Below are 23,951 nucleotides of genomic sequence, written 5' to 3' on the forward strand. Positions count from 1 at the left end.
GGGGGGGGGGGGGGGCTGGTTAAGGATTAGCAATCTGTAAGTGCAGCATAGCGGACCAATGATCGAAAGTCTTGGGAGTCCGGAGACAATACCATGCACTGTTCGAAATATGTCTAGCTAGTCATTTTCCGGTGGAAAATAGGTAGATGAGTTGGTCAGAGTTATCGAGGACGAATGCTTGTGTCAGCTTGGAGGGAATGCTGCGCCTGATTTAGTGTATCTGGTTGGATGTGTGGCGAACAGAGGTTGGCGTGGTGAAGTGGGAAGAGGGTATATTACTGGGAGCTAGTGCAGCAGAGAGACATTGCGGGTGGCCGGGAGAAGTGCTGGCAGACGGGCGCTGGAACATGGACTGGCGACGGCGATGGGCGAAGACGAGAAGAAGAGAAGAGGAGGAAAACGGTCGGTGGAGGGATGCGGCTCTCGCACAAACTCTGTTGGCCGTCGCGCAGAGCAGAACGAGCCAGTCGAGTTCGAAACAGTTTCTCCCGGTTCTGTTCGTGCTCGAAGACGACAGCCGTTGCTTGCAACGAGTAAAGAGGCAGACAGAACTATGTGAGTTAGTTAGCTAAGCTAACTGGTCAACGAGTTTAGTTACTTATTCAATCCTCCTTTTTCTCTCAATACAGGCAACCGATCGAAAGGCAATTCGCACAGCTAAGCACGGCAGGCTAACCATCGCTCTGCCGATCGACCACCACCTCTGGTGGGCCAAGTCATCGCGGGTGCATTTCCTTTGATTGGTGGACTCACGGTCCTTTTTCCTTCAAAAACATGTTCTCATCGAAGCCAGCTTACGGATTTTGCCTCCCCCTCCCCCACAACCAAACCGAGGGCCATTTTTCAGGGCCTGTTGAATCATGGATGATGCTGGCATATCTGCGCTCAACCCTGCCACTCCGTACAGTCCATTGACGTGATAGTTACCGGTGCGGGAGAGGAGGGGCGGTCGCCAGTTTTGGCCAACGGCCCGCCAGGCTGATTGACCATTCCTTTGGTCCGCACTATGAGAAATGAGGCGAATTCACAGCAGTCCGTCAACGGACGTTGGTCGCCTTGTTTCTGCATCTCGCGAACGGTGGAGCCTCGAAAAGGCCAAGCTGGTTCTAACAGGGAAGTGGGGAGGCCGATTGTTGGCTTCTGCTCTGGGTGAATCAACCTGTTTGGCTGGGTACCTTGATTTTGATGGATCCAGCATGAAATTCGCATGCAGGTTTCCGGTGATTATGGCACAGCGGAAAGCTTGTCTTAGCTGATACTTTTTGCAGCGCCGGGGCATTAGGATGGTGCCCGCCCCTTATCCAGAATCATGGAAAGGTCCACGGGAGCTTTTGTGATCCATGGGCCGGAGGAACGCCACCCAATTAATCGGTCTGTCGACAGGTGTGCTTCCACATCAATTGCGTTTCCCGCGTGGCCGTGCTCTTACATGCTTTCGTGGAGCCTGATATCCCGTTAACCCCGTTTTCTTTCAGATGCCTGCGCATCTGCCTCAGGGTACGCCTTGTGTCTTAGCCTCTTCCTCCGGGACCTGTGGCAGCGAGCGTTGGATATGTGATGGTTGCCTTGAGGGCCACATAGAGCGGGACGATGACTGTTGGCATCATTGAAACAGAAATAGAATAAACTCCGTTGCCGAGTTACTTGGATAACCTGATGGTCACGGAGTAGCTACTACGTGCCCTAGTGTGGCATGCGCCACCTACCTTTGAAGCAGAGCTGGCGTCTACTCAGGCAATCAAAGACGGCTCGCATTCTAGGCGCCATATATTTTGATTGCAGAACATCATTGTCCAATTGATTACTATCAGCTTGTTGTGTTGTGACATTGCCGTATCCAGAGCCGGACCGTCGCGCGCCAGCAAATATGCCCTGTCTCAGCCATAGGTGGATCTTAAGCGCGAAGACGGCGAGTCACTTCTTGTTCAGCCGCGACGACGCCTGAAGATACTGAACCTCCTTCCACCAGTTTCCTTTTTCGGAGGTAAGCGATATTTTTGCGACTTTACTGAAATGAGGCCTGGAGCCTAGGGTGCCCTCTGGCCTTTCGTCCGCACATAAGCCAAATTTTGACGGGACTGACAATTTTTCAACCTTTAAAAGCTTTGGAAATTTCTGAGGTTGTTGCGTGTGTGCCTTGCGAGGCCTGCAGCCCTACCATAAACGGTTAATCCTGTGACTCAAGCTCAGGAACCCTGACGCCCTGGGAAAAGCTTCCAGCGCGTAGTGTCGTTTCCAAACAACACTTTTGTGACAACAAGCTCTCTTCTATCTTCATGCCAGGCGCACTAACCACATCAGTTGCTCCCAGTTGATTCGCTTTTACACAGCAATTTATATTATGTGCATCTCGTCCTGCATTTCCTTGCGCCTTTGCCTCCACATACTATTAGGTACACGCTGCTTCCACATTGCCTGTGATTCGTTTGACGAGGAAAGGAAGATTGATGTGTTCGATTTCGCCTGCCTTCTGTCTTCATGGGGCTCCTTCAACCCATACCTGGTGCTCAGCATCATTCTTCTATCGCTTCACCTGTTGCTATATTTTCCCTGTCGTTTGTGGCAATGGCAGGCTGACTCTGGCCCATCTCAATCTACAGCTGCTTGTCCGGCAGCGAGGATGTGGCCTTAACAATTACGTTTTCCCTTCATCCTGCCTAAAGATGCTAAGCTATATAAATATCGGCAGATTTTCCCCCCTTCTCCTTTTCTTCAAAGCAATCATGCATTTTATTCAGGTATATCTATATATCCACATCAATCCAATGTCAACTGCAGTTTCAAAGACCCATCTACACAAAGTCGGGCTAGCCTATCGCTACTCACTTGAGACAACCTCGAACAACTTCCATTCTTTCCACTGTCTCTCGATTCCTAAGCGACACTTGAAGTTCCCGTCGTTGTACTCAGTCTCACATCATGGACTATCCGCGCCAGTTCGAACTCTCAATGAAAGAGCAAACCCCCAGCCGGGATGGTACGGATCGTGGTGCATGTGGCGGAGGGAGCGATACCAGTGTCGGACAAACGGCGCCCCAACTCCACTCATCAAAAGTTCTGCAACAAACCAAGTCGTTATCTAGACTATCCTGCTGCGAGCTTCTAGCTTCACTTCCCAGACTCCCAGATCGCGTTGTTCCCCAACGACCCGCTTATATCGTTATGAGCTGTCAGGTTCAATACCTCCCGCAACAATTTGCGCAGCCTTCTATGCGAGGTTGGTGGGTTTGTTGTCGGGAGGGCCATATCAACAATCCAAGCCTGGCTGCTGAATGCTGCTCCATATGTCACCATTATAGGTGCAGAGAGTGCAAAGTTTACACTTAACGTCCGTTAGACCCCGCCCTAAACCGTTTTGGATTCTTCCTCCCTCGGGTATTATGCTTGCGTGGAGCATAATCAAGAGAAGTTCCTCGTTGGCTTTGCGCTTTCGAAGCCAATTGAACCTGATTTGAGTCACACAGTTTTACTTGGTCCCCCAACGACTCCGGTGACTCGCTTTTGCAGTATGCGTTACTGCCTTTAAAGCATAACTGCTAGAGATTTGAAGTGGTTTTGCTTTGGTTATACTGGCTACTACTCATACAACCTGGTGTCTTTGTCTATTCTGATATTTCCAAATTATCAGGTGGTTATGGGAAGGATAAACTTTGTTCCAGGACTGTCTTAGTAACACTGTTTTTCGGAGATCTTGTACGGAGTAATCATATTTCGCCATTTCGTTTGGTGTTTTGGTTGTGTACGGTAGACTTTGACTCTTTGATACTTTAAATCTCGGTTGAAAACTATTTAGGGATGTATATATTGGGCTGATAGTTTCACTAAAGTTTCTTGCATTCCAGCATCGCCTGCTTTCCTGCTATGTATATGCTTCATAAGAGAACAGGATATCCAAACACAAAGAACTGCCCAGGCTCCACCACAACCTGCACCTCTTACAATTCAAACAAAATCCAACATCCCAAAGCCATAGAACGGTAGCACAGTAGCAAGGAAAATTCACTTACCAATACAGTGATAAAAGTAATCCGAAAGAACAAAATGTGGTATAAATAGACGATGCTAAAGTCAACCTTCCAAAAAGTGAAAAAGCGCCAACACCAGGGTATTTTATGAGTGTATGTCTGTTGCATATATTATCCTGAAATAAACCCAATCACCACGTCATTCTGAACAATCCAAGCCATTCTCTTTCTTTAACCTCTGCACCACAGGGCCAAACGCATACGCGCTTTCCTGACTACCGTAGCCCGAGCACGGGCTATATCTGAGCGGTAGCAGCCAATCAATTAAACTGTGGCCCATGACTTCTTTCAAATTTGCCAGGGGACTTCCCAGATCAAAGGGATTTTCTCCCGGTTTCGTGGATAGGATGGCAAATTCGCGAGGTGGAGCATTTGAGGTGGCTGTTCTGGTAGAACTCGAAGAAGAAGGAATAGGACTACTTGGATATATAACGACGGGAATTGGACTTTTGCGGCGGGACTGGAGTTCGTAAAAGTCCTTTGGGCGGGGAATTAGAACTGCTAAGGTCCAAACTTTGGTATGACGAGTGAGGCTCTCGATGGTGGAAGAGTTGATGAATGCAAGGTGCAGCGAGCTAACTAGCATTCCAAAGGAAAATAAGCAAAATAAACCGCATCTAATTCTAGGTGTTAGTAGCTCATTGTCAGCGCCGTTTATTTGGGGAAGAAAACTTACAGCGCTAAAGCCACCAGCCATTGCACTTCCAGGTACCCAGACTGTTTGAAATCTCGAAGTTAGCCAAAATATGTTCATAAGGGATATAAGCTGAATGATACAGCCAATCAGCAGTTAAAGAAACGGGAAAACATATCGTACATTTCTTCGATATTCGGCGATAACTATAGAAAAGACCACGACGTTGAAAGTCGTAAAGAGAAAGGTATAAAATAAGAACTGTATAAAAAATTTGAATGAACTTTCGCTAATGACGCCTCCGACCCTGCATGCATGTTAGTATTTTCAAAAAAAAGAAGTTCCGACAATGGGTCGACTCACCAGGGACAAAAATGGTCGAGTTTTCTGGTGCAGCGATCGACCTCACTGCAATGGTGAGCCCTATCCGTCTTCCATTGGCAACAGGTTGAGCACCACGGAGGCCTGCCGTCTTGTTCACATACAAATATATCTTTGCAGTAAAACGCCTCCAGGCCGTAGGCATCGATAGGGTAAGGAGCATGTTCGACGTTCGCATTGTCTGGGTAGGAAGTTCCCGGTCTGTGCCGTCGCTTTCTCCGTTTCGTGTTTCCTTCGGGTTTCCCGGTGCGCGATTGATGCCACTGATTCCCGCGCTGGAGGAACCCAGGGTTCCATATGATCGTGGTGATAACTCGGAAGTAGGACACGGCCAACACAAGCAGCAGGAGGTAGAACACGATCAGCAACCCGGTCGCGAGGCCTCTTCGGGGGGAAGGTGCACCATAGTGGAGCGGAGGACTTATAAAATAATCAACTGCGGCATGGTCAGTGCTTTCTTCAGGAGTTACCTACCGCCGGAAATAGAACTCACTGCATAATGGTCTTGTAAAGACATAACTTCCATAGGCAAGTAAACCACCGAGAACCACGGGAATGACTCGCGCCGCACCGATGTTTACTCTCTTATCTGAGGCCATTGGCCACAGCGATCCTTCAGCGTGGGCTACCGATACATCGTATTTTGTGTTGCTCGATAAAAGGCAATATAGGCTCTTCAGCCTCCAGCGGAGCTCCTGACAATGGAGTTGTCAATCAGTCGAATTCATTGGATAGCAGGTCATCACGTGGGGTAGTGCTGATTCAGCATATGCCATGACATCATTGGGCAGTTTCTTGTGCTGGTCACCTGACATGGGGTAATCGACCAACCCAAACTAAGAATAGCGCGAATCCCGTGCTTACTGTGACAACTTCACCCGAATGCTTCACAACGTCTTTGCTCAAGCAACTCTTCAAACTCAACAACTCTCGCGTCGAAGTTCATCGAGTTCCAACCAAGCCCATCATCATGACGATTGGTCAAGTTTTGCCTGCTATTCACATCTTTCCTTACACCTTGTGCGTCCACTCCTCTGCTACAATGTGGTGGGATGTCATGTCACATTCATGCCGATCTGCGGGGTAGCAACACGCTCATCCTGTCACTTCAAAAAGCGCTGTTTTCCGATAATTATAAGTTGGAGAGCCTCGCTTTTCTCGATGAAGCAGGTAGAAGCTAGATTCGATTGATACGAGCTTTGGCTGGGTGTTCTGCACCTTTATCACACTCTCCAGCCTGGCCTCGTGTTGAGCCCTTGCGGCTCCAGCGCCTCATGAAATACACATAAAAGGGACCCTTCGGATCAGTCGTCCCAAAAGCCATGTTTACCTTTCCCCTTGCACAACATCTCCTCTGTCCCGCATGGCATCTTCCTTTCAGTTTTAAACTACCCCCGGAAGAACTCCACTTCCTTGAATCGGCCTGGCCGCAAACATAGACAAGCAAAGACGCGTGCGTTCGGAAGCCACTCAGTTGTTGCCGATGGATTATGTTACCAGTTACCTCCCGGCCCTTCAAGCGCGGCTCGACAAGCTTAGATTTGCTTTACAATGAAAGCCTCCCCAGAACGTGCAACGGATGGTTATCTTATCTGGCTATGCTACAGACATCTCCCGGTGCCTTCATCTCTCATGCCTGAAGCGAGCCAAGGTGGCAGAGCATAAGCTAAAGAGAGCAATTTGCGATATTGATCTCTAATAATCATATCAAACTTTTGTCCGATGCCTGTTTCGAATTCTCAGGACCCGGTGCGTGATCATCGAATGTTTCCTTGTAATTACAATGGTACGCCTTTTTGTTTCCCCCGGAAAATTTGATTTACCATCAAGACATCCGGCCTCAGACGGACCGTCCTGTTTGCGGGTATAATGCAAGATTCCTCTTCTTGTTCCTTTGTACTTCCGCAATTCATATGGACCTCATGAACGAATGGTGTAAGTGTTCACACCGTTCGGATTTATCTTTAAAATATCCTAACTGCTTCGGCACTGTCACTCAGGGTTAGATAAAAGCCTTAAAATGTTCAGATTCGTGCTGGCTTAACGTGGTCTAACTCACCAGTTCGCTTGCTTTACTCGCCTGATAAACAGAGTAGGCGACCGAATGAACATAGCACTACCCAATATGCGTCCCAGCCGATCGGGCCTTCTAAAAAGCCTTTCATGCAGATCAGCTCTTGAAGTTTGAGCGCTCAACCTGTCCAGAGCCGCACCACAACTTTCCTCTACCCCACCAGCAGCCCAGCCGATAATCTTCTACACAATCCAACAGCATGCAGATCAAAAACATTTATACTCATAACAACAATTTGGTACCCAAAAATGCTCTACATATGCCTGGCATTGCTACCAGAAATGTCCAAATTCTGGACTGTATTCATCCATTCGCTGTCTGCGTGTGGGTTGCATTGCTTTAAATGCCCCATAACATCAAACAAAGAGGATCTGAAAAATAACAGACATTTTCACTTACACTTTATTGTGGTTGACAGTTTTATATAAACCCTCTTGTTACCTTTTGAACTGTCAATTGGTCCTTTGTGATATTTGCTTAGCTCTAATTCTATTTTGTGTGATGCTTTTTTGCGGAGCCACCTGGGGTTGTGTCTCATATTGTGTTTGCCTAGGATCTAGGCTATTTTCTCCTCTTTCGAGTGACCATGAGAGCATGCCGGGTCTCTCTGGCTCATCGATTTGATTCCTTCGTTTCGTTTGGGTTATCTCATAGTAGAGACCATTTTCTGCATCTTGAATCCAGATACCAAGCTGCAACCAGCAATGGTGTTTCGGGTAGAATTACAATTTGGTATTATTTCATTTATTTCTATGAAAGAAGGGGGAAGTCCGCGGGCCGAAAGTGGAATTTTGTTGTTTTTGTTGCCTGAAAACCGAGAATTGTCAGAAGGACCACCTTTGAACCTCGAAAATCGGAGGTCACATGACCGTCACCGCCTGCGAAGCCTCGTGAGAGGCAGCGGAATTGGCCGAGCAGGGCGCTGTTGCAGAATAGGAGCGGGAAGCGGCTTTTTGCAGCCTGGGCTACATTCGCGAGAAGTGTCTTGGTAAAGACACCAAATGCCTAGTTAGCGCCTCGCTTGGCTCCGATGACAACGGGGGTGGGGCCCACCCCGACAATTGACTCAAACCCGATGACTTAGCAAAGACTGGAGTGTTGGAATTTGGCTTTGAAGATCTACGCCGGGTGATGCTTGTTATCGCTCTCAAGGCTTTGGAGCGAAAACGCCAAGGTGGAAAGTTCGAGGCCTACGATGGGGCTTTCTGTAGGCACCTTAGCGCCTTTTTGCCTGCTCGCGACACGATGGGTCCTCCATACCAGCTGACTCCAATCGAGGCGATGCTGGTAACTCCAGGCAGTTTCTGCCCGCCGTGTTCTCCAGGCATTCATGGCACTTTGGCCGTTTTTCGCTATTTAAACCCAGCTTGACCCTCAGGTTTGAATCATCTAGCCTGTCACTCCAAACTTCGTCTTCCTTTAATCACATTGAATTCCCCAAATCTATTTGAACTTGAGAGTCAATGTTCTTCTATTAAAGGCCAATTCTTTTGTGCAAAGTGGTCTCCTCTCTCCTGTTGAAAAAAAAGGTCCCGTGTGATGCCGTACGCTACGCACTGGGTTTGCTGTCGCTGCAAATTCGGCCCAATGAGTATCGAAAACTATCCTGCCTGCATCAATTGTCAACACCGCGGAGCAAAATCACCTTGCTGCCACCACGAGTGTTTGCGAGACCACGATAGCTACCACTACGCAGCAGAAATGTCGTCCTACGCAGCACAACGCGAGCCAGAATTTGACAACCCCGCGGTAATCTCAATACCTCAAATGGGCCATGACCGTCGGTACTTCCGCGCAGCGCCAACGTACCTATATGTCTGCTGCGGCTGCGGAGATGGCCCAAAAGTCTACCAGCTCGAGCCTCGATGCGTTAACTGCTCTCATGACGCTTGCCCCTACTGCCGCTATGTCAAATAAGTTTGATAATAGCCATCTAGGGTGTAAGGATACTGTGCTCCTAATAAATTTAGTGACAATGTGCTGACTTCACTTTTTTCTTCCTAGAAATCGGTTGCGATTGTACTTGCCTGTTTATTTCGAGTCGTTCGCCATGCACCCTGCGATTCGACGAAACCTTTTCTTTTGACGAGCGTTTTTTAGCGATGTAATATTGGAATGGATACAATGACGGGATTTTTGATGCACGAGTTACGGAAATTTTCATAGAGGTTATCGGCATTCACTTGACTTGGTTAATGGACATAGCGATGGAGTTGGGTTACTGGTCTAGGCTCGGGATGTTGTGCTAGCATGATAGAAGTCTCAATGTTTAAGCAATCAATTTTTCAAATCCAGTTTCTTCTCCTTTGCTCCCGATTGACACCAATCGATTGTCGTATGATGATTTTAGAGTAATAGTACATACATGAAAGCATCAAACTTCTGTCAGCCTTGAGACCAGACGGAAATTGAGCCCGTGAAGGAGTACATCGAATACATTGCCGGTCACTTTTCAGCCTCTTTAAAACTGCCTCGCCCCACCGGCCTAACTAATTTAGCACCGCCAAGGAGGCCCGCTTTCCCCATGTGTGTTAGTTACTAAGCGTCCCGCTCGAGCCTCAATTACATAAGCGAATTGGCACGCTGGCGACTTTTGCTTTGGGGGAGGATGTACGGAGTAGCGGGCACGGACACAGACTCGTAGGGAAACATTTTTGTCGCATCATATCGTGGGACCAAAAGAACACCTGCGGGAGCCCCGATCCTTTCTTTGGATTGCGATCGCTGCCTGGGGTGGCCCAAGGTTGATACGGTTAGCCTGGTAACTGGCGGGAGTCAGCGAGACGTTGCCTAATGGCCGTTGAGTCAAGGCCGCCTTGTTTGCGTCGAAAAAGGATTTCTGGGCGACTGGCCGGACAAACACTCGGCGCTTGAATCGTTGAGAGTCCCACTATTACTCAATCCTGCATGCGCTTGACAAATTTGCATGCGGCACCCCTCGAGAGAGCGCGGGCTGATTGGAGGTTGACGATGATTGATTTGAGTCACTAGGACCGAATTCCGGCTGAGCAGGAGTCTCATCCCGTCCATGCTGCAGCATGTTCATGCATGGGATTTGAAACAAGAGGTAGGGTATTTTTATCTTCCCACCAAACTTCAGGCCTCAGGATACGGAGTCAGAGGGGCGGAAGTCGCCTGTTCTCGCGTGTGTTGACAGTGCTGGAGTGCCGCTCCCTGACTTAGACCCCACATGACATAACTATGTCGTTAGATGGTTGAACTCTTGTTACATAGTTACCTTGCCTGGGAGCCCCACTCTGAGAAACGGCGTCAGGAACTGCATTTTGGAACAGATGCCGACAGAGGTCCTGTTGCCAGACATGATCGCAAGGTCGGGAGATTCATTGCAAAACAATTATCCGGCTGAGATCAATGAGTTACGAGGGTCGTCCGGCCCAACCCGCCTGGAAAACGCCGATATGGACGCGTCGCGCTCTCCATACTATGAACTGCGATGCTCCTCGACTACAGGCGCCCGATTGGATGCACTAACTCAGACCAATGGGGGCGCATTCAGCGCGACTCAGGAACTCTTACCCTTGTCCCGTTTCTCCTTTGCATTATTGGCCCCAGCGGGCGAGGTATTTGTCGACGTGAAGTTATTTTCCTGAATCCTTCTGGTTGCAGAAATTAATCCCGTCCTTCATCCTCAGGTTCAAGGCGTTTTAAGGCTGAGCGGAGGCCTTTTCAAGCCACGGAAAATGTGATTTCCGCCAAGCGCCGCTCATCACCAAGAGAGCGTGCTCGAGCCCCACCCCCGCCAAAGCTTAAGCCAGGCCGCTGGTTTGGGGAAAGGCGTTCAGGTGGCTGTGCTAGATCGTTAAAAAGTCAGCCATCTCCTGTTCCTCAGGAAAAAACGCCCGACCAGCCCGACCAGCCAATTCGTCTCTCGATTTCCACAACCGTGGGTTGTGGGAAGGCTCGCATTCCTATCCGGCCGGGTATGGCCTCTTGCACCTGGACTGCATGCATCAAGAAGAGTTCTGGCCAAGGGGCTGTCAGGCTCCCGTGATGGCTCTCATAAGGTCGGATCCTGCGCATGGTGCCTTGGGAAATATACCAAGATAAATCGTATAACCATCTCCGCGGTCCAATCCTGACAAAGGGAAAAATAGAAAGTGGCTACCTACCATTGACTAAACTGACAGACAAGGATCCAACTAACTAGTATGGAGCATCGTCATCGCCCTGCGGTCCATGTCGGTTCAAATGATCTTCTGATAATTCCCGGGAGCGAGACTACGACAGCTGTCTCGTTGCTCTTGAATTCAACTTTCACAAGATGAGGCTTCATACCCACGCAAAGGGTTAATCTCGTCAACCTTCAAAACCCCTCACCAAGGTCAGTTTCGGGACAATCCGGAAGAACTTGTGGTCGGTCACCTGGTCGCACATAAGGCCAAGCTGAAGGAGGAACCGAAACTTGCTGATTCACGTTGCCCTTTCATACCACGCAATCTGTCACTTCACGGGACAAATTCCTTGAACCTTGACCAGGTATCATTTTATTCTCCGTTTATCCCGTTCCTGCAGCCCTGGATCCTGGTATTTGTCGCTAGATGTTTTCCAGAAGTTTCCCAAGCGTCTGCTAGCGTAAATTCCTTTCTGCCCAACCAATCAGGCAATGCTCGATGGATTTGAAATTCCTAAAACTCCACTCTTTGATGATCAAAAGTCAATCGTCTCAGTCCCTGTGCTGGCTCTTTCTAAGGCGGCAGGGTCGGCATTTTTACCCTGGTTCCGGCTCTGACCTCGGCGTCCTCCGTACAGGCTTCCCCACACCGGGGAGAGAACTCCAAATCCCTAGCCATAGGGTAATCAGTGATGATTAACTATCGCTGCTGTTCAACTCCCCTACTATTTGATACTGACCTGCAGATCCTGGAAATTGAACGATAAAATCGCTCATCCATCGATTCATAGTATCTATCTTAATGGCTACCTTCAAGACTACCTTGCCGCGAGGAACGGGGGTATTTACGCTCCACAAGCTCACATGAACCTGAAATCAGCAACCGCACAAAAAATAGAGACATAGTTTCTACTTGCAGACACTTCGCCACGATTTCTTGAGCCCGATTCCTATTCCGGCGCTGAATCTTACCCCCACCTTACTGGAGAATTCTCTGTTATGATTAGCTTCAGTCTGTCCGGCAATGGTCACAGCAGGTGACGCACTTTACCAAGTCTCTATCCCGATGCTGAATCGCTTGTTGATCCTAGTCTTGCACCCAAAATCGAGTATCTTGACGAAAATGCTTCATCATCTGACCATAAGGATGCTTGGAAAGCGAATGCTCACTTGGCTATTGATCTCTATAGGCCTGAGGGACTACCACATCAGAAGGCGGTAAGATTTGTGGTCATGACTCGATAATTGTTATTCCCAAGGACCTTGACGCATTCACTTGGGGTTGATGTGAACGGCTTACAAGCTTGGTTATACAACCGGAGGCGTGTGGCAGTGTTTGCCCAATTTACAACCCTCAAGCAATTTTCCTCCACATAAGAATTCCAGCATGAAATAGAATGGCATTCATTATATGTCTCTTACGGTGTTGGCGGCAAATAGCCTTAAAATTGATGTAGAGTAGATAAAACTGGCTACCTCTTGTGCATTCCACCCACGCTTCCCCCCCCAAAGCTTATGGCCCTCGTCGGCCTCGAGCATAAGCGCTAGCACCCTGGAGCCCTACGTAAATTAAACAGGTCCCAAAGGCTGAGTGTTAAGGAACTCTCTTAATCAACTTCGAAACGGAATGTGGCGTCGGAGAACTTCCACTACCAAACTCTGTAGCGGTCAAAACACTTTATCGTCTAAAACTACACTCCTTTTGGGACCTGTTCAAGTCCGAGAATGGCACAATCAAAACAGAATGGAAGATGGCCAGCTGTTCGGTGCACAATTTGGAATTTTGGTGATTGACAACGTCATCGCGAGTTTGATTGGCCTGCCCCAGTTTTTACCCCATGATTTCTCTTCCCCGCATTTCTTCCAAAACCCGGACGACGGCGAATTTCCCCCAACAAATGGAGAGCCAAGCATCAGACGCGATCGCGACAATGCGCAGTTTTGACGAATAATCAAGATTTATTCAACGTTTGATTTGATACTTAGTTAATGTTTCAATCCATCAAGAGAAATTGCACTGGTCGGGTAAGATCCGTAATCCGAAGGGGTATAAAGAGCAGATACAACTGCGTCGGCAGCGGGTAGGGTACGCTTCCGCCGTTATCCAGTGCGCGGCCCGCGCACCTCGTCACTTCGATACTTCAAGACGCTGAAGTAGATAAAGGGCTCGACGGCGACCTAGGACAGAGAAAATGTAACCAAACCTACGAGCTTACTCTCTCGCAGCAGCACAGTAACACTCAGTCCATCAAAATGCCTTCACAATCCGGTTGGCGGCCCCTCGACATTGCCATCGTCGGTGGTGGCATCGGCGGTTTAGCAGCTGCCATTGCGCTAAGACGTGCCGGTCACAAGGTTACCATGTATGAACGGGCGGACTATGCTGGCGAAGTGGGCGCTTCGATCTCTTGCGCTGCGAATGGAACCCGGTGGCTTCATGAGTGGGAAGTCGATGTCGCAAAGGGCGACCCCGTTATCTTGCGAAAGCTAATCAATCGAGATTGGAAGACTGGCGAGCCTGTTAGTGTCTATGATCTGGCTGACTATGAAGAGAAATGGGGACATGTAAGCGTACGCCAGAACGAGGGAGCAAATGAGTGTGCTGACGAAATCACACCCAGGTCTATAACATGTTCCACCGACAGTATATGCATGCGATGTTGATGGACAGTGCAGTCGGAGAAGGAAAAGGCGTACCCGTCAAACTGGTTGTTAACCACAAGGTTCGTCTGGAGACCATTGCGATGTAAATAAACTGACAGACCTGCTAATGTCGTTTTATGGGTGTAGTGCAAGGACCTTGATGTTGACTCCGGCAAAATCTCATTCGAAAACGGAACCACCGCGCAACACGAGGTCGTGGTTGGTGCGGACGGAATCGGATCTGCAGTCCGGTCCCTCATCGGAATCCATCCAGAGAAGAAAGCAGCTTCCTCAAGCTGTCTGCACGCCAACGTCGATACAGCAACAGCTGTGAAGCTAGGCCTTGTCGATTACTCACAGGATAGCGCGATCGAATACTGGGGAGGACATCATAACGTCAATAAGATTGTCCTTTCTCCATGCAACGGTGGTAGTCTGCTGTCCTACTACTGTTTCTTCCCCCGCGAGAAAGGAGACTATGCTGCTCAAAATTGGAACAGTGAAGCAACCGTGGAAGAGCTACTGGCTCCATATCCCGATTTGGACCCTCAGGTATTCGGACATCTAAAGATCGGAAAGGAAATCAGACCATGGCGGTTGTGGGTGCATGAGCCGTATGCTTGGTGGCAAAAAGGTGTGGCGTGCATCATGGGCGATGCTGCACATCCGGTAACACCATTTGACAACCCAGTTGAGTTGAATCCAAAGCTGACAAGCTGTAGATGATGCCTGACCAAAGCCAAGGCGCTTGTATGGCGATCGAAGATGCTGCTTGTCTTGGTCTCGTTTTCAGCGAGAAGCACTTCAACGGGGATATCCGGGAAGCTCTTGAGATTTACGAAGCAGTCCGCAAACCAAGAGCTACAAAAGTGCAAGCTGCTTCTGCTAGAGCGAGGGAAAATATTCATGAGCGTATTGGTAAGTAGCCAAAGGCACATGCTCTGATAGAAGACACGCACTAAGATAGATACAGGGTTTTCCGATAACACGAACAACCCACTGTATAAAGTCAAGGATGAGAGGAATAAGCTCACCATTGAGGAGATGAATACGTTAGTTTGCTTGTGAAACTTGTTAAAGTAGTGAGTACTAACTGGCTTGTAGTTACGATATGCATAAACATGTTGAAGAGGTATTCGCCCAACGTAGGGGTGGAAGCAATAAACTGTAGCCAACATTAGCTATTCTTTTTTTTTTCCTTTTGTTATATTTGTAGTTATAATGATCCATGAACATAATGAGATAATCTACCTTCACACGCTCTCGTCCAATCTCAATTCAGACTTCTCCCAGAGCATGGAGATAGGTCGAGTCTTAACTTTCCATCAAAGGTGAAGCAGCTGTAACCTGCCCCTGGCTAAGATGAGAGGATTTTGAACAAGAGCTCTACAAGCAGTTTCAGAAAAACACCCGTTGCAAGATATTCTAGTTTTACGATCCACTATCCGATATCGTAAGGCGATTTGAGTGGGCGGCTATAACTGGCAACACAGCGCGCTATATTAAAATCAAAGGAGTAGCACAACGTCAAATCGCATAGCTCATCAATTCGTGAAGTGGTAGAGTGCTCGCCGTTTGTCTAGTAACATAGGCCTCGCATAACGGTGAGGACGTATATGCGGGATTGCAGTTCGGGAATATCAGTGGAACGCAAATTTCGATCGCTATATCGCAACACTGTTTAATCACCGGCCGGAATGAATGGGTCTGTCAGGAACGGAAAGTTGTCCCATACGGGTAAATGTAAGCTATCCCACCCAAAGAATGCTTCTTCTTCTTCTTCTTCTTCTTCTTCTTCTTCTTCTTCTTCTTCTTCTCCTCCTCCTCCTCCTCCCTCTTCCAGGGCTTGGACCGGAGTTTCGGGAAGAAAGGTGGGAGAACCCCAGCTGTGATGGGGATCACCGGCTTCACCAAAAGAAGCAATTGAGGGCATAACGTCTGGGTCAATGTCGGCCGAACGGTTGGTGCTAAATGCTTCCGTCTCAGGGGGAATCAAACTGAATATGCGGCCAACATAGGGACTTTTGTTTCGCTTTGGCTGCAACGCGAGTCGTTGCCGTTGCTCGTTAACTGCGTTCGACAACAGTACAAGGATCTCAAAGTAATGTGCAGCTTGGGCCGACAGGAGGCTGAATATCTCGAGTATATCTTTCGCGCTAGCGAAAGCAGCTTCAACCTCAGGGTCTGGCTTATTTTTGGCGAACATGGCGAACCCGAGAACAAGAGAAGCAGCAAATACAAGCGCCCTATAAATTTTCAACAGAATTAGCGCGTGTTTCCTAGCCTATTAGCAAATTTGTAACTGGAAAGCTCTTACGTCATTATACACATATTAGCGAGGAATAAATTAGCTTTACGGGCATCTTGGCAGGCTTGTATGAGGTACACAGCAGAGTCAACGCATGCTGATGCCAGTTTTGCGTGCGTGGGGTCTTCTCGAGCGGTTGGAGTAGGTGGTTCACTTGAAAGACCACCCTGTGATCGAACCAGACGAGCAGTAAGGGTTGAAATTAAAAACGGACGGGTAGCCAACATAGTTGCAAAGTAATAGAAACAAGCAACCTGTATGCTCCCTAAAGTATGCTCTTGTTCCTCTGGTCGGTTAAGATTAGGGGATGCGGTGCGCATAGCATCAGGAAGCTCCTTGCTCCAGCGATCTAGTTTTCGGAGAAATTCTTCGGCTGCGTCGGTAGAAACCGCCTTTTGACCATATAATTCGCTGGTGACGGTATCCATTAAATCAGTTATTGCATATGAAGCTAGAAGGCGAGCCTGAGCTCTATCGTTCGGTTCTATCATTGAAACCAAACCGTCTCCCAGCTCCGAACGCAGCGACAATGTTGCTGATGGCCGCCCAAGGATTGAACTCACAAGCAAGTCCAAGACACATAGGCTCATCCAGGTTTTCAGCCTATAAATCAAGTGGTATCATCAGTCACTGTTCCCTTTATTTTAAAATATGTTCTCACTATATGCACCTTCGTTGTCGGTCGACAGGGGTGAGACATGCATAAGAGTCTTCATGGTGAAGGCCAAGGGCGACAGCAGCTCGAGTGGCCACTCCCAAATACATGAAACCTGCATTTCTTCGACATGCACCGAGCATATAGAATGCCATGAGGAGAAAAGCCCAGACCAGCTCTAAGTTTGGATCTTCTAGCATACCCGCAAAGGCGCGCTTCTGCCCACGAGTAAAGAAAAACTTCTCTTTCTGGGAAACAGCGGTACTTGCCTTGGGACATTGGGCCCCAATTGCAAGGATAAGATCTGCAACAGCCATCCTAGAGCTGTGAACGGACGCTTCTGAGTTGGCTATCTCCTCAAGCAATTGCATAGCTTCAGAGGCCGATAAGACGTCAATTATCCCGGCGGTCTAATGCAATTAACTGCTTAAGTAAATACTGGCTGCAGGCACGGGCGCCCTCCTCACTTACCGCAAGACGGTAGATTCTGAGCAAGGCCACCTTCTCGTCAAAGGTAGTATCATCCTCATTGTGCGACTGTATATCTGTTGCGGCAGATGCATTTTCCAACATACTATCAACCTTGGGGTTGTGAGTAAAGCCTGAAGGCCCTGTATATTGAACGACAGTTTCTCTGATGAACTGCAAGAATGATAGGGATGCAGCACCGCCAATGTAGACTTAGTGATTAAGCATTAGAAAAATTCGCCCTTGCAGCCTAGGGATTAATCTTTCAACATACCCCTTTCGCCTCTAAGATTGCGTAACATCCGCGGATGCGTTTTGTGCGGCGCTTCAGGCGATAACGACCGCGGATTCCCTCCTGTAGAATCCAGCGCTCGCGCCCCGGCCGCTGCTTGGGGAATTGGATGGCCGGCACCACTGTGCAACGGTGACATCTCACAGGCGTGGGCACGCCCGCGTCGGACGCAGTGACCGCATGGCACAGCGCCACTGCATCGCTTCTTGGATGCTCTGCAGAGAACGCATGCCTGGGCCGTCCTCTGGCGCTTGTCGGGATGCACCTTTGGTCGCGGCATACTTAGTGGGGCATGCTCGCCGTCTCTGCCGGCATGGTCGTGCAGTCAGTTATTTTTCTCTCAAAGAGAAGGCCAAAGCAGTGAAAGCGGGCAATGTTGTTGGTCGGCTGTCCGCAGTTCGGCCCCCGGCAGTTCCCCACTTCCTTCCCCCGGAGCCGCGCTGCTGACAAACCCCCGGCCAGAGTCACGCCGCGCTGCCTGGATGCATCGACGATATATATATATATATATATATATATTACTATGTTGGTTCAGAGTGATGTCTGCTGTGCCCCGAAAGAATGTGGCGAGGTATGAAGTTACGACAGGGAGTTTTGTCCTGAGAAACGAATTGCTAGAAACGAATACCTAAACTAGCTTTCAGGGTATTCAGAATAAAAGTGTGTGGATGTATAATAGTTTCGATAGCTAATGCTACAGAGGAGATGGGAAATATGGCAAATCGATGCTTTCGTATGGAACCAAGCAAAAGTGGAAATTGCCAATATCTCGTCTTCAAATTGATAACTACTGTTTCTTTCCTTTTCCACCCTGTTACTTTGCCAATAACGAAGTCCTTCTGGCGAGAGCTTCAGAACAGGACCGCAACTGGTGGCTACAAGGTCGAATTCCAACGAGGTCCGAGACACGACTGGGAGTCCACCCACTGCTGCCACCAGGATCGTCGGGTTATCCGTGCTTTTCTCGTCGACTTCAAATCTTAGAAGACCCTAAGAGTTAAAGCCGGAGGTACCTCTGAATAATAAGACTGCCCTGTCTGAACCGGTTAAACCAATGGAAAACCGTAGGGGGTGCCTAAGTCAAAATTCAAGTTTGGTCAAAGCCCGAAGAATACGACAGCCAAACTCCGCGCCATCGATGCTTGTAAAGGCGATGAGCCGACCTACTGCTCCCAGAGCAGGATAGACAGGCAGTTACGAAAGGGCGATTGATGGAGAATAGAAGCTGTTGGTGCAGCAAAACAAGAAAGTCGGAAGAAGATTGTGATGCGCTGGATTCCCCTCGCAAAGTGCTGGGGAAAAAGACCTTTGGGGTATTTGCTATTCATTCAAACCAATTCGAGCTGGGCGATTGCAACTCCGGCAATCTCACCTCACCTTGGATTGCCCAGGTATCGGGCCACTCTTGGAAAGGGTAAAAGGGCTACAAAAGAACAAAGCGGACCGACCCTGTTGGAAATTATAATGCTAGAACTCGGGAGGGGTCCTGGAGGAAACGCCTACGATAAGCAGCAATTTCCGTCGCAACTGTATTAAAATCTTTCACTTTATCCCGTCGCATGTCGTTGATGATTCGTTTTAGCCCGGTGACATACTCCTCTCGGTCTGCTGGCGTTTTGCCCTCTCGTAGGGAGCCCATTTCAACCAGGATTTTATCATCTGTGAGAGTTAATGGAGATGCTATGTCAGTGATTGAGCATCAGTGGGAAAAATCAAAAAGGGAGGGGAATATAACGGATAGACCGGAAAAGCTAGCGCTAAGAAAGGATAACAAAAGAGAAAAAAAAAAGAAAAGAAAAGTTAGGGTACTGTTGAAGAGGTAAAACGGGGCAATCAGATAACATAAAGAGACAATTAAAATAGTGAGGTATCAACTCCTTCAACGCACCACTCAAAATCATGTCCCGAAAATGTTGGTTCTGGCATGACTGATCGTTGCAAATACCACCTGAAACTTCGAATTCACACAACGGCCTGTTATGATCGATATTATGACTATATGTAAGGGAGCGAAAGCCTCCTTCAATATCAGTTACGAAATTGGGGTGATATCGATATGCTCTGAATAGGCGTAGGGGACTGATGTAGGGAGTAAAGTGATGACCAGTGTCTTCGACATCCTGGATACGGAAGTTAGTGCGGCAGAAAGTGTAAAAAAGGTTCAACAAAAATACCTCCATATTCTCCTCATGAATTGGCTGTGGAGATCTCTGGTCGGATAGGGTTAGTGTTTCAACATCTTGGGTTAATGGCACAGTTTCCGAGTCAACATCCACGGGCTGCGGAGGGGCAACTGGTGCTGGGCTAAAAGGGGGTGCAACAGAAGAATCAGATTGCATTTCTGCGTCAGGCTCAGGTGGTTCATATGTATCAGATGCAACTGACTGTTCTGGAGAGGAAACGAAGTTTGTTTCGCTGTTTTCTTCGGACAACATAGGTGTTTTTTGCATAGATACATCAACGGCCAGGTCCTTTGCGAGATGACCTGACTGGGTCAAGGGCGGGGATCTATCGCCTTCGGAAACTGAAGCAGATGACGATGTTTCATCTTCGTCCATCGCCTCTTGATCATCTGCACTACTTCCCATTGATTCGTCCATGGCTGAACTAGAACGGGAAGACAAAACACTACCCTCCCTCTCAGGAATAGGCATAGTGTGCTCAGACGATTGGGCAGCGACGTCCATCGCTTCTTGGGATGTTTGCGGGACTGTAGCAGCGGTGGAAACGCAGCTCTCTTCAACTAGCCTATGTGGCAGGGATAGAGGTTCATCTGGACTGCTAATAGCTTGCACGGGCGCTGTATGGTGCTCAAGAGCCTCCGGTGCCTGAGTTAAATCAGAGGTATTTTGCGTCCGAACTAGAAAGGGGTCAAGATAAGTGCCTCAGAAATACCATTAGAATAGGAAGCTAACTGACCTGGAGACTGTATGTCAGGCTCAACCTCCAGACGATCCTTGGTGAGCTGTAGCTCTTCGAACGTTAAACCTTCGGTTTCAATACCTAGTTCCTCCAATTCCTCGATTAAGCGGCGTTTCCCTGCCTTTCCTTTGGCAATTTCAGCAAGTAACTTCTTTTCTTCCTCACGAAATTGGGCTAGCCTGGCTTCGGATCTTGACAGTTCAGCCTCAAGTGCTGGGAGGCCAGACTCAATCTCCCTTTTTCGGAGGAACTTTTGTCGAAGATCTTCAGCTTTTTTCGGTTCTAAAGTAGACCACGATCGTGCTGACGGGCTCTTCGGTTGTGCGGTGAGTGGTGAACTTGGTGGAGCCATAGCCGCTGTTGCTCCAAAGGGAATTTGATTAGGAGAAACGACTGGATATTGAGACTCCTGGGTAGGGGTTGGCAGCTTCGCAAAATCTAGGGTTTTCGCAGCTTTCTGCGGGTTAGGCGTTGGTCCAGCAGATGACAGCGTAGAGTCATTCGGTGCGACAGTAGTTTGAGCTTGTGCTGCGCGCTTTGCGTCACGCCGCCTTTCTAATTCTGCGATCCTTTGCCGCATAATCATTATCTCTGATCGTATATTTTCTTCATCTCTACCTTTGCCCGGAGTCTGTGGCAACGAATTCGAAGATGCCGAACGATAAGATTGAACTGGTCGAGCCGCAATGTCCGAAAGTGGTGGTGCATCTCGAATTGTCATTTGCTTCGATTGTACTGAATTAGACACAAACTTTGCACCAGCTTGGTCGATTGACTCATCTGCATCAACATCATACATAGATTCATCTTCGCTGATGTCGATGATGACTTTATGATCAGAACTTGATATCCTGGTGCCCTGACCTTGTTGCTTTTGTGGGGGGATTTCGACAATGTCATCAGTAAAATCTGACGCACGGGGTCGTTTGCGGGGCACTCGCACAACAGAAGAGGATGCCTCAATAATGGCAGATTGGTGGCTGGTTCGGGAGGCAGGAGGTTCTGACATCATTGGCTCAGCTCCGGTCATAAATAAGCCCGGGATTCGAGGTGGACCAGCTGTTTCTGGGTCGGGAGGCCGTTCAGGTAATGGATGTTTCATAGGTAGAGGCTGGAAGGCTCGTGTATCCTGTTGGGTAGCAGCTAGGGGAAGAGTATCAATGGGTGGAGAGGTAGTTGTTAACGGTGTTCCGAAGACCGAGTCGCTAGTTGATTGGGATTGAGACTTCGTCAGTCCCATTTTCTTAAGCTGCTCTATTCGTTGCCGCGCTAACTCAGTCTGGGCTCTATTCTTTTCCTTCACACGATTTTCTTCGGATGTTGGTGCCTGTCCGCTCATCGAGACACAGTGTTCTGGTTGAGGTATGGGCTCCTGAGATGGACTGATGTTCTTGCTTGCAGAGGGAGGCGCGGCCTCTTGGTGTTGGGTAGCAATAGACTTTCCAGCCTTGGCGGCTAACATGCGGGCAATCAAGTCTTTGCGCTCTAACGGTTTGCTTGTCGCTGTATTTGAATTTGCCGTTGGTACGGCGAGCTTGGTGGTACTCTCTGGTGGTAGCATATACGTGCTGGGAGCCTGGCGCGGCGCCATTTCGACTATGGAAGTTGGAACAGCATTGCCCCTCGTGGATTCAGCTTCAGGGGCTTGGTATTCAGTCTCCTGGCTCGATGCCATAGCCTGCTTATCAGCAGAACCCCCGGTTGTGACTTTCAAACCGATACCCTCGTAGAGGTCCTTCAGAATGACTGGATCTATTCCCTCGCTAACTAACTCCCTGTACCGTATGTTGTGAGGTGCTAGATTTAGTAGCGCTCCTTGCGCCTGCATGCGCAGCTGGGTTAATGATCTTCCGTTTGGTACCTGCGGATGAGAGCCATTGGTGGTATCCTTCTCGCTTAAAGTAAAGGGATCCTTTAGAGATCGTAGTGTTGAAGTGTTAATATAGGCTGGGGCATTGGGATCACCAGAAGGGGCATTGAGGCCCGCGTATAGTGCTTGCGTGGCTGTGGTTACATTTTGACTGGACACTTCTAAGGTCGCATAATTAGCACAGCAAAGTACTAGTCGAGCTTCGTGGATTTTTACCTGGGTCGCAGTTGATCAGAGTGGCTTGCTTCTGACTGTCTCCGACTTGCTGGTTTTCAATCACAGGTGACTTATGCGCACGTTGGGAATTGGCTCGATGGTCTGCATGTGAACCATCACCATCTGCCTCCCCATTACTCAATTCACCTTCTTCACGGCCATCTAAATCCATGGCATCATGTGTTTCAACCTGGTCCAAGCCGGTTGGCCGTCCCTCCCCTATTGTCTGCTCGGAGATATTTGGATTGTGGGTGGTTTTGCCATTGCTTCGAGACTGGCTGAGTGGTCGTAGAAATGGTTGAAAATTAACGGAAGGACCAGGTGTCTGCGCGTGTGTTGGTTGGGAGTAGTAAGGGGTCGGGGTAGCATTTGGTATAGGAAAATTTTGCGGTGTTGGTAGCATCCCATTAGTGAACGTGCCCAAGCCTGGGATCTGGGCATTCGAACTGAAGCCTGCCCCGTTTGTCACATACATCGACTGTGGCGGCAGCTGGCTGTATTTCTGGTAAGAATCTGCAGAATGGCCAGATGATTGGTCTGGAAGCCACTGCGGCGGGAAAGGTGGGTGGCCTCCAAAGGAGGGAAGGGGGAAACCCGACATTTCTACGACACCGTCTCTGGCGGCGCGCGTTTGCGATGCTTCACGCAGGGCAAACAGAAGAACGACGTGAAAGCAGTTGTGACAACTGCCTTCTTACACAGAAAATAAATGGAAAAGGGAAAAAAAAAAAAAAAAAAAAAAAAGACAAGAGTTAGCACTCAAATTGCAGCTGCGCAGAAATTATGGGAGCAACCCAAGATGCAGTCGATCAGATCATCATGAAGAATAACATCCACAGCGAAAGCAGATGAGACGCAGTTGACAACTGATACGAGGGAGATGCAGATGTTTCACCCTTCCACCACTCTGTCAACTGTGAACGCGAGGTTGTCAAGGGATGGAGTTGCAAGCAACGACGACGAGTTTTCGAGGAGCAAAAAAGTGCCTGGGGCCTAAACCCTGCGAGGTCGCCCAAAGCGGCAAATCACGTGATGCCTCACCGCGCCAAGGCCCTAAGGCCATGCACGAGCCACATGCAGCCCAACTGGAACAAATGTAAACAAACAGGGTTCATCCAGCAACAATCCGATTATGATGGCAGCCCAGTCGTGTCGCGCCGGTCTGCCTGGTAAAAGCCTGTTTGTGAATTCTACACTGAGGTCCATGTTATGATGATATGAGCTTTTTTGCATTGTGTTATTTTCTGATGGTGCTTCTTTTGTTGCTTTAATTGTTTCCAATCACCTATCACCGTTACCACCTATACTAACCTACACCCACCGCATAGTCA

General features: G+C 48.7%; 11 protein-coding genes across 11 annotated transcripts; 4 read left to right on the forward strand and 7 right to left on the reverse strand.

Moving 5' to 3' along the window:
• Window positions 1–275: 275 nt before the first annotated feature.
• Window positions 276–1,767, reverse strand: CIMG_13080 (uncharacterized protein; the record flags this gene model as incomplete). Its single annotated transcript, XM_001242859.2, has 3 exons — window positions 276–551; window positions 928–1,175; window positions 1,707–1,767. 3 exons carry the CDS (start codon window positions 1,765–1,767, stop codon window positions 276–278), a joined length of 585 nt encoding a protein of 194 aa, XP_001242860.2.
• Window positions 1,768–1,914: 147 nt separating this feature from the next.
• Window positions 1,915–2,517, reverse strand: CIMG_06757 (uncharacterized protein; the record flags this gene model as incomplete). The annotated part of the gene is made up of 3 exons (XM_001242860.2): window positions 1,915–2,154; window positions 2,294–2,319; window positions 2,388–2,517. 3 exons carry the CDS (start codon window positions 2,515–2,517, stop codon window positions 1,915–1,917), a joined length of 396 nt encoding a protein of 131 aa, XP_001242861.2.
• Window positions 2,518–2,919: 402 nt separating this feature from the next.
• CIMG_06758 (uncharacterized protein) lies at window positions 2,920–3,337 on the forward strand (the record flags this gene model as incomplete). Its single annotated transcript, XM_001242861.1, has 2 exons — window positions 2,920–3,217; window positions 3,300–3,337. 2 exons carry the CDS (start codon window positions 2,920–2,922, stop codon window positions 3,335–3,337), a joined length of 336 nt encoding a protein of 111 aa, XP_001242862.1.
• Window positions 3,338–3,755: 418 nt separating this feature from the next.
• CIMG_06759 (palmitoyltransferase pfa5) lies at window positions 3,756–5,704 on the reverse strand. Its single transcript, XM_001242862.2, has 5 exons — window positions 5,534–5,704; window positions 5,023–5,476; window positions 4,843–4,966; window positions 4,702–4,742; window positions 3,756–4,642 (listed from the first exon to the last, which is right to left on the reverse strand). The coding sequence occupies exons 1-5, from the start codon at window positions 5,637–5,639 to the stop codon at window positions 4,165–4,167; spliced, it is 1,203 nt and encodes a 400-aa protein (XP_001242863.1). The 5' UTR covers window positions 5,640–5,704; the 3' UTR covers window positions 3,756–4,164.
• Window positions 5,705–7,864: 2,160 nt separating this feature from the next.
• CIMG_11825 (uncharacterized protein) lies at window positions 7,865–8,446 on the reverse strand (the record flags this gene model as incomplete). Its single annotated transcript, XM_012358704.1, has 2 exons — window positions 7,865–8,119; window positions 8,309–8,446. 2 exons carry the CDS (start codon window positions 8,444–8,446, stop codon window positions 7,865–7,867), a joined length of 393 nt encoding a protein of 130 aa, XP_012214127.1.
• Window positions 8,447–8,653: 207 nt separating this feature from the next.
• Window positions 8,654–9,402, forward strand: CIMG_11826 (uncharacterized protein; the record flags this gene model as incomplete). Its single annotated transcript, XM_012358705.1, has 2 exons — window positions 8,654–9,054; window positions 9,119–9,402. One exon carries the CDS (start codon window positions 8,654–8,656, stop codon window positions 9,029–9,031), a length of 378 nt encoding a protein of 125 aa, XP_012214128.1. The 3' UTR covers window positions 9,032–9,054; window positions 9,119–9,402.
• A 1,032-nt stretch (window positions 9,403–10,434) lies between these two features.
• CIMG_11828 (uncharacterized protein) lies at window positions 10,435–11,335 on the forward strand (the record flags this gene model as incomplete). Its single annotated transcript, XM_012358706.1, has 3 exons — window positions 10,435–10,695; window positions 10,785–11,055; window positions 11,283–11,335. 3 exons carry the CDS (start codon window positions 10,435–10,437, stop codon window positions 11,333–11,335), a joined length of 585 nt encoding a protein of 194 aa, XP_012214129.1.
• Window positions 11,336–11,619: 284 nt separating this feature from the next.
• On the reverse strand, window positions 11,620–12,785 carry CIMG_13081 (uncharacterized protein; the record flags this gene model as incomplete). The annotated part of the gene is made up of 7 exons (XM_004445350.1): window positions 11,620–11,760; window positions 11,883–11,917; window positions 11,987–12,116; window positions 12,219–12,240; window positions 12,293–12,333; window positions 12,417–12,446; window positions 12,669–12,785. The coding sequence occupies 7 exons, from the start codon at window positions 12,783–12,785 to the stop codon at window positions 11,620–11,622; spliced, it is 516 nt and encodes a 171-aa protein (XP_004445407.1).
• A 714-nt stretch (window positions 12,786–13,499) lies between these two features.
• On the forward strand, window positions 13,500–15,147 carry CIMG_06761 (salicylate hydroxylase; the record flags this gene model as incomplete). Its single annotated transcript, XM_001242864.2, has 6 exons — window positions 13,500–13,811; window positions 13,868–13,969; window positions 14,037–14,558; window positions 14,612–14,807; window positions 14,863–14,941; window positions 14,994–15,147. 6 exons carry the CDS (start codon window positions 13,500–13,502, stop codon window positions 15,058–15,060), a joined length of 1,278 nt encoding a protein of 425 aa, XP_001242865.1. The 3' UTR covers window positions 15,061–15,147.
• Window positions 15,148–15,406: 259 nt separating this feature from the next.
• CIMG_06762 (C6 transcription factor) lies at window positions 15,407–17,892 on the reverse strand (the record flags this gene model as incomplete). Its single annotated transcript, XM_001242865.2, has 5 exons — window positions 15,407–16,135; window positions 16,207–16,800; window positions 16,868–17,262; window positions 17,324–17,532; window positions 17,595–17,892. 5 exons carry the CDS (start codon window positions 17,890–17,892, stop codon window positions 15,571–15,573), a joined length of 2,061 nt encoding a protein of 686 aa, XP_001242866.1. The 3' UTR covers window positions 15,407–15,570.
• Window positions 17,893–18,348: 456 nt separating this feature from the next.
• CIMG_06763 (uncharacterized protein) lies at window positions 18,349–23,515 on the reverse strand. The gene is made up of 5 exons (XM_001242866.2): window positions 22,621–23,515; window positions 20,532–22,565; window positions 19,787–20,472; window positions 19,501–19,732; window positions 18,349–19,271 (listed from the first exon to the last, which is right to left on the reverse strand). The coding sequence occupies exons 1-5, from the start codon at window positions 23,219–23,221 to the stop codon at window positions 19,072–19,074; spliced, it is 3,753 nt and encodes a 1,250-aa protein (XP_001242867.1). The 5' UTR covers window positions 23,222–23,515; the 3' UTR covers window positions 18,349–19,071.
• Window positions 23,516–23,951: the final 436 nt, after the last annotated feature.

The sequence above is a fragment of the Coccidioides immitis genome (genome assembly GCF_000149335.2).
Source record: "Coccidioides immitis RS genomic scaffold supercont3.2, whole genome shotgun sequence".
NCBI lineage: Eukaryota > Fungi > Ascomycota > Eurotiomycetes > Onygenales > Onygenaceae > Coccidioides > Coccidioides immitis.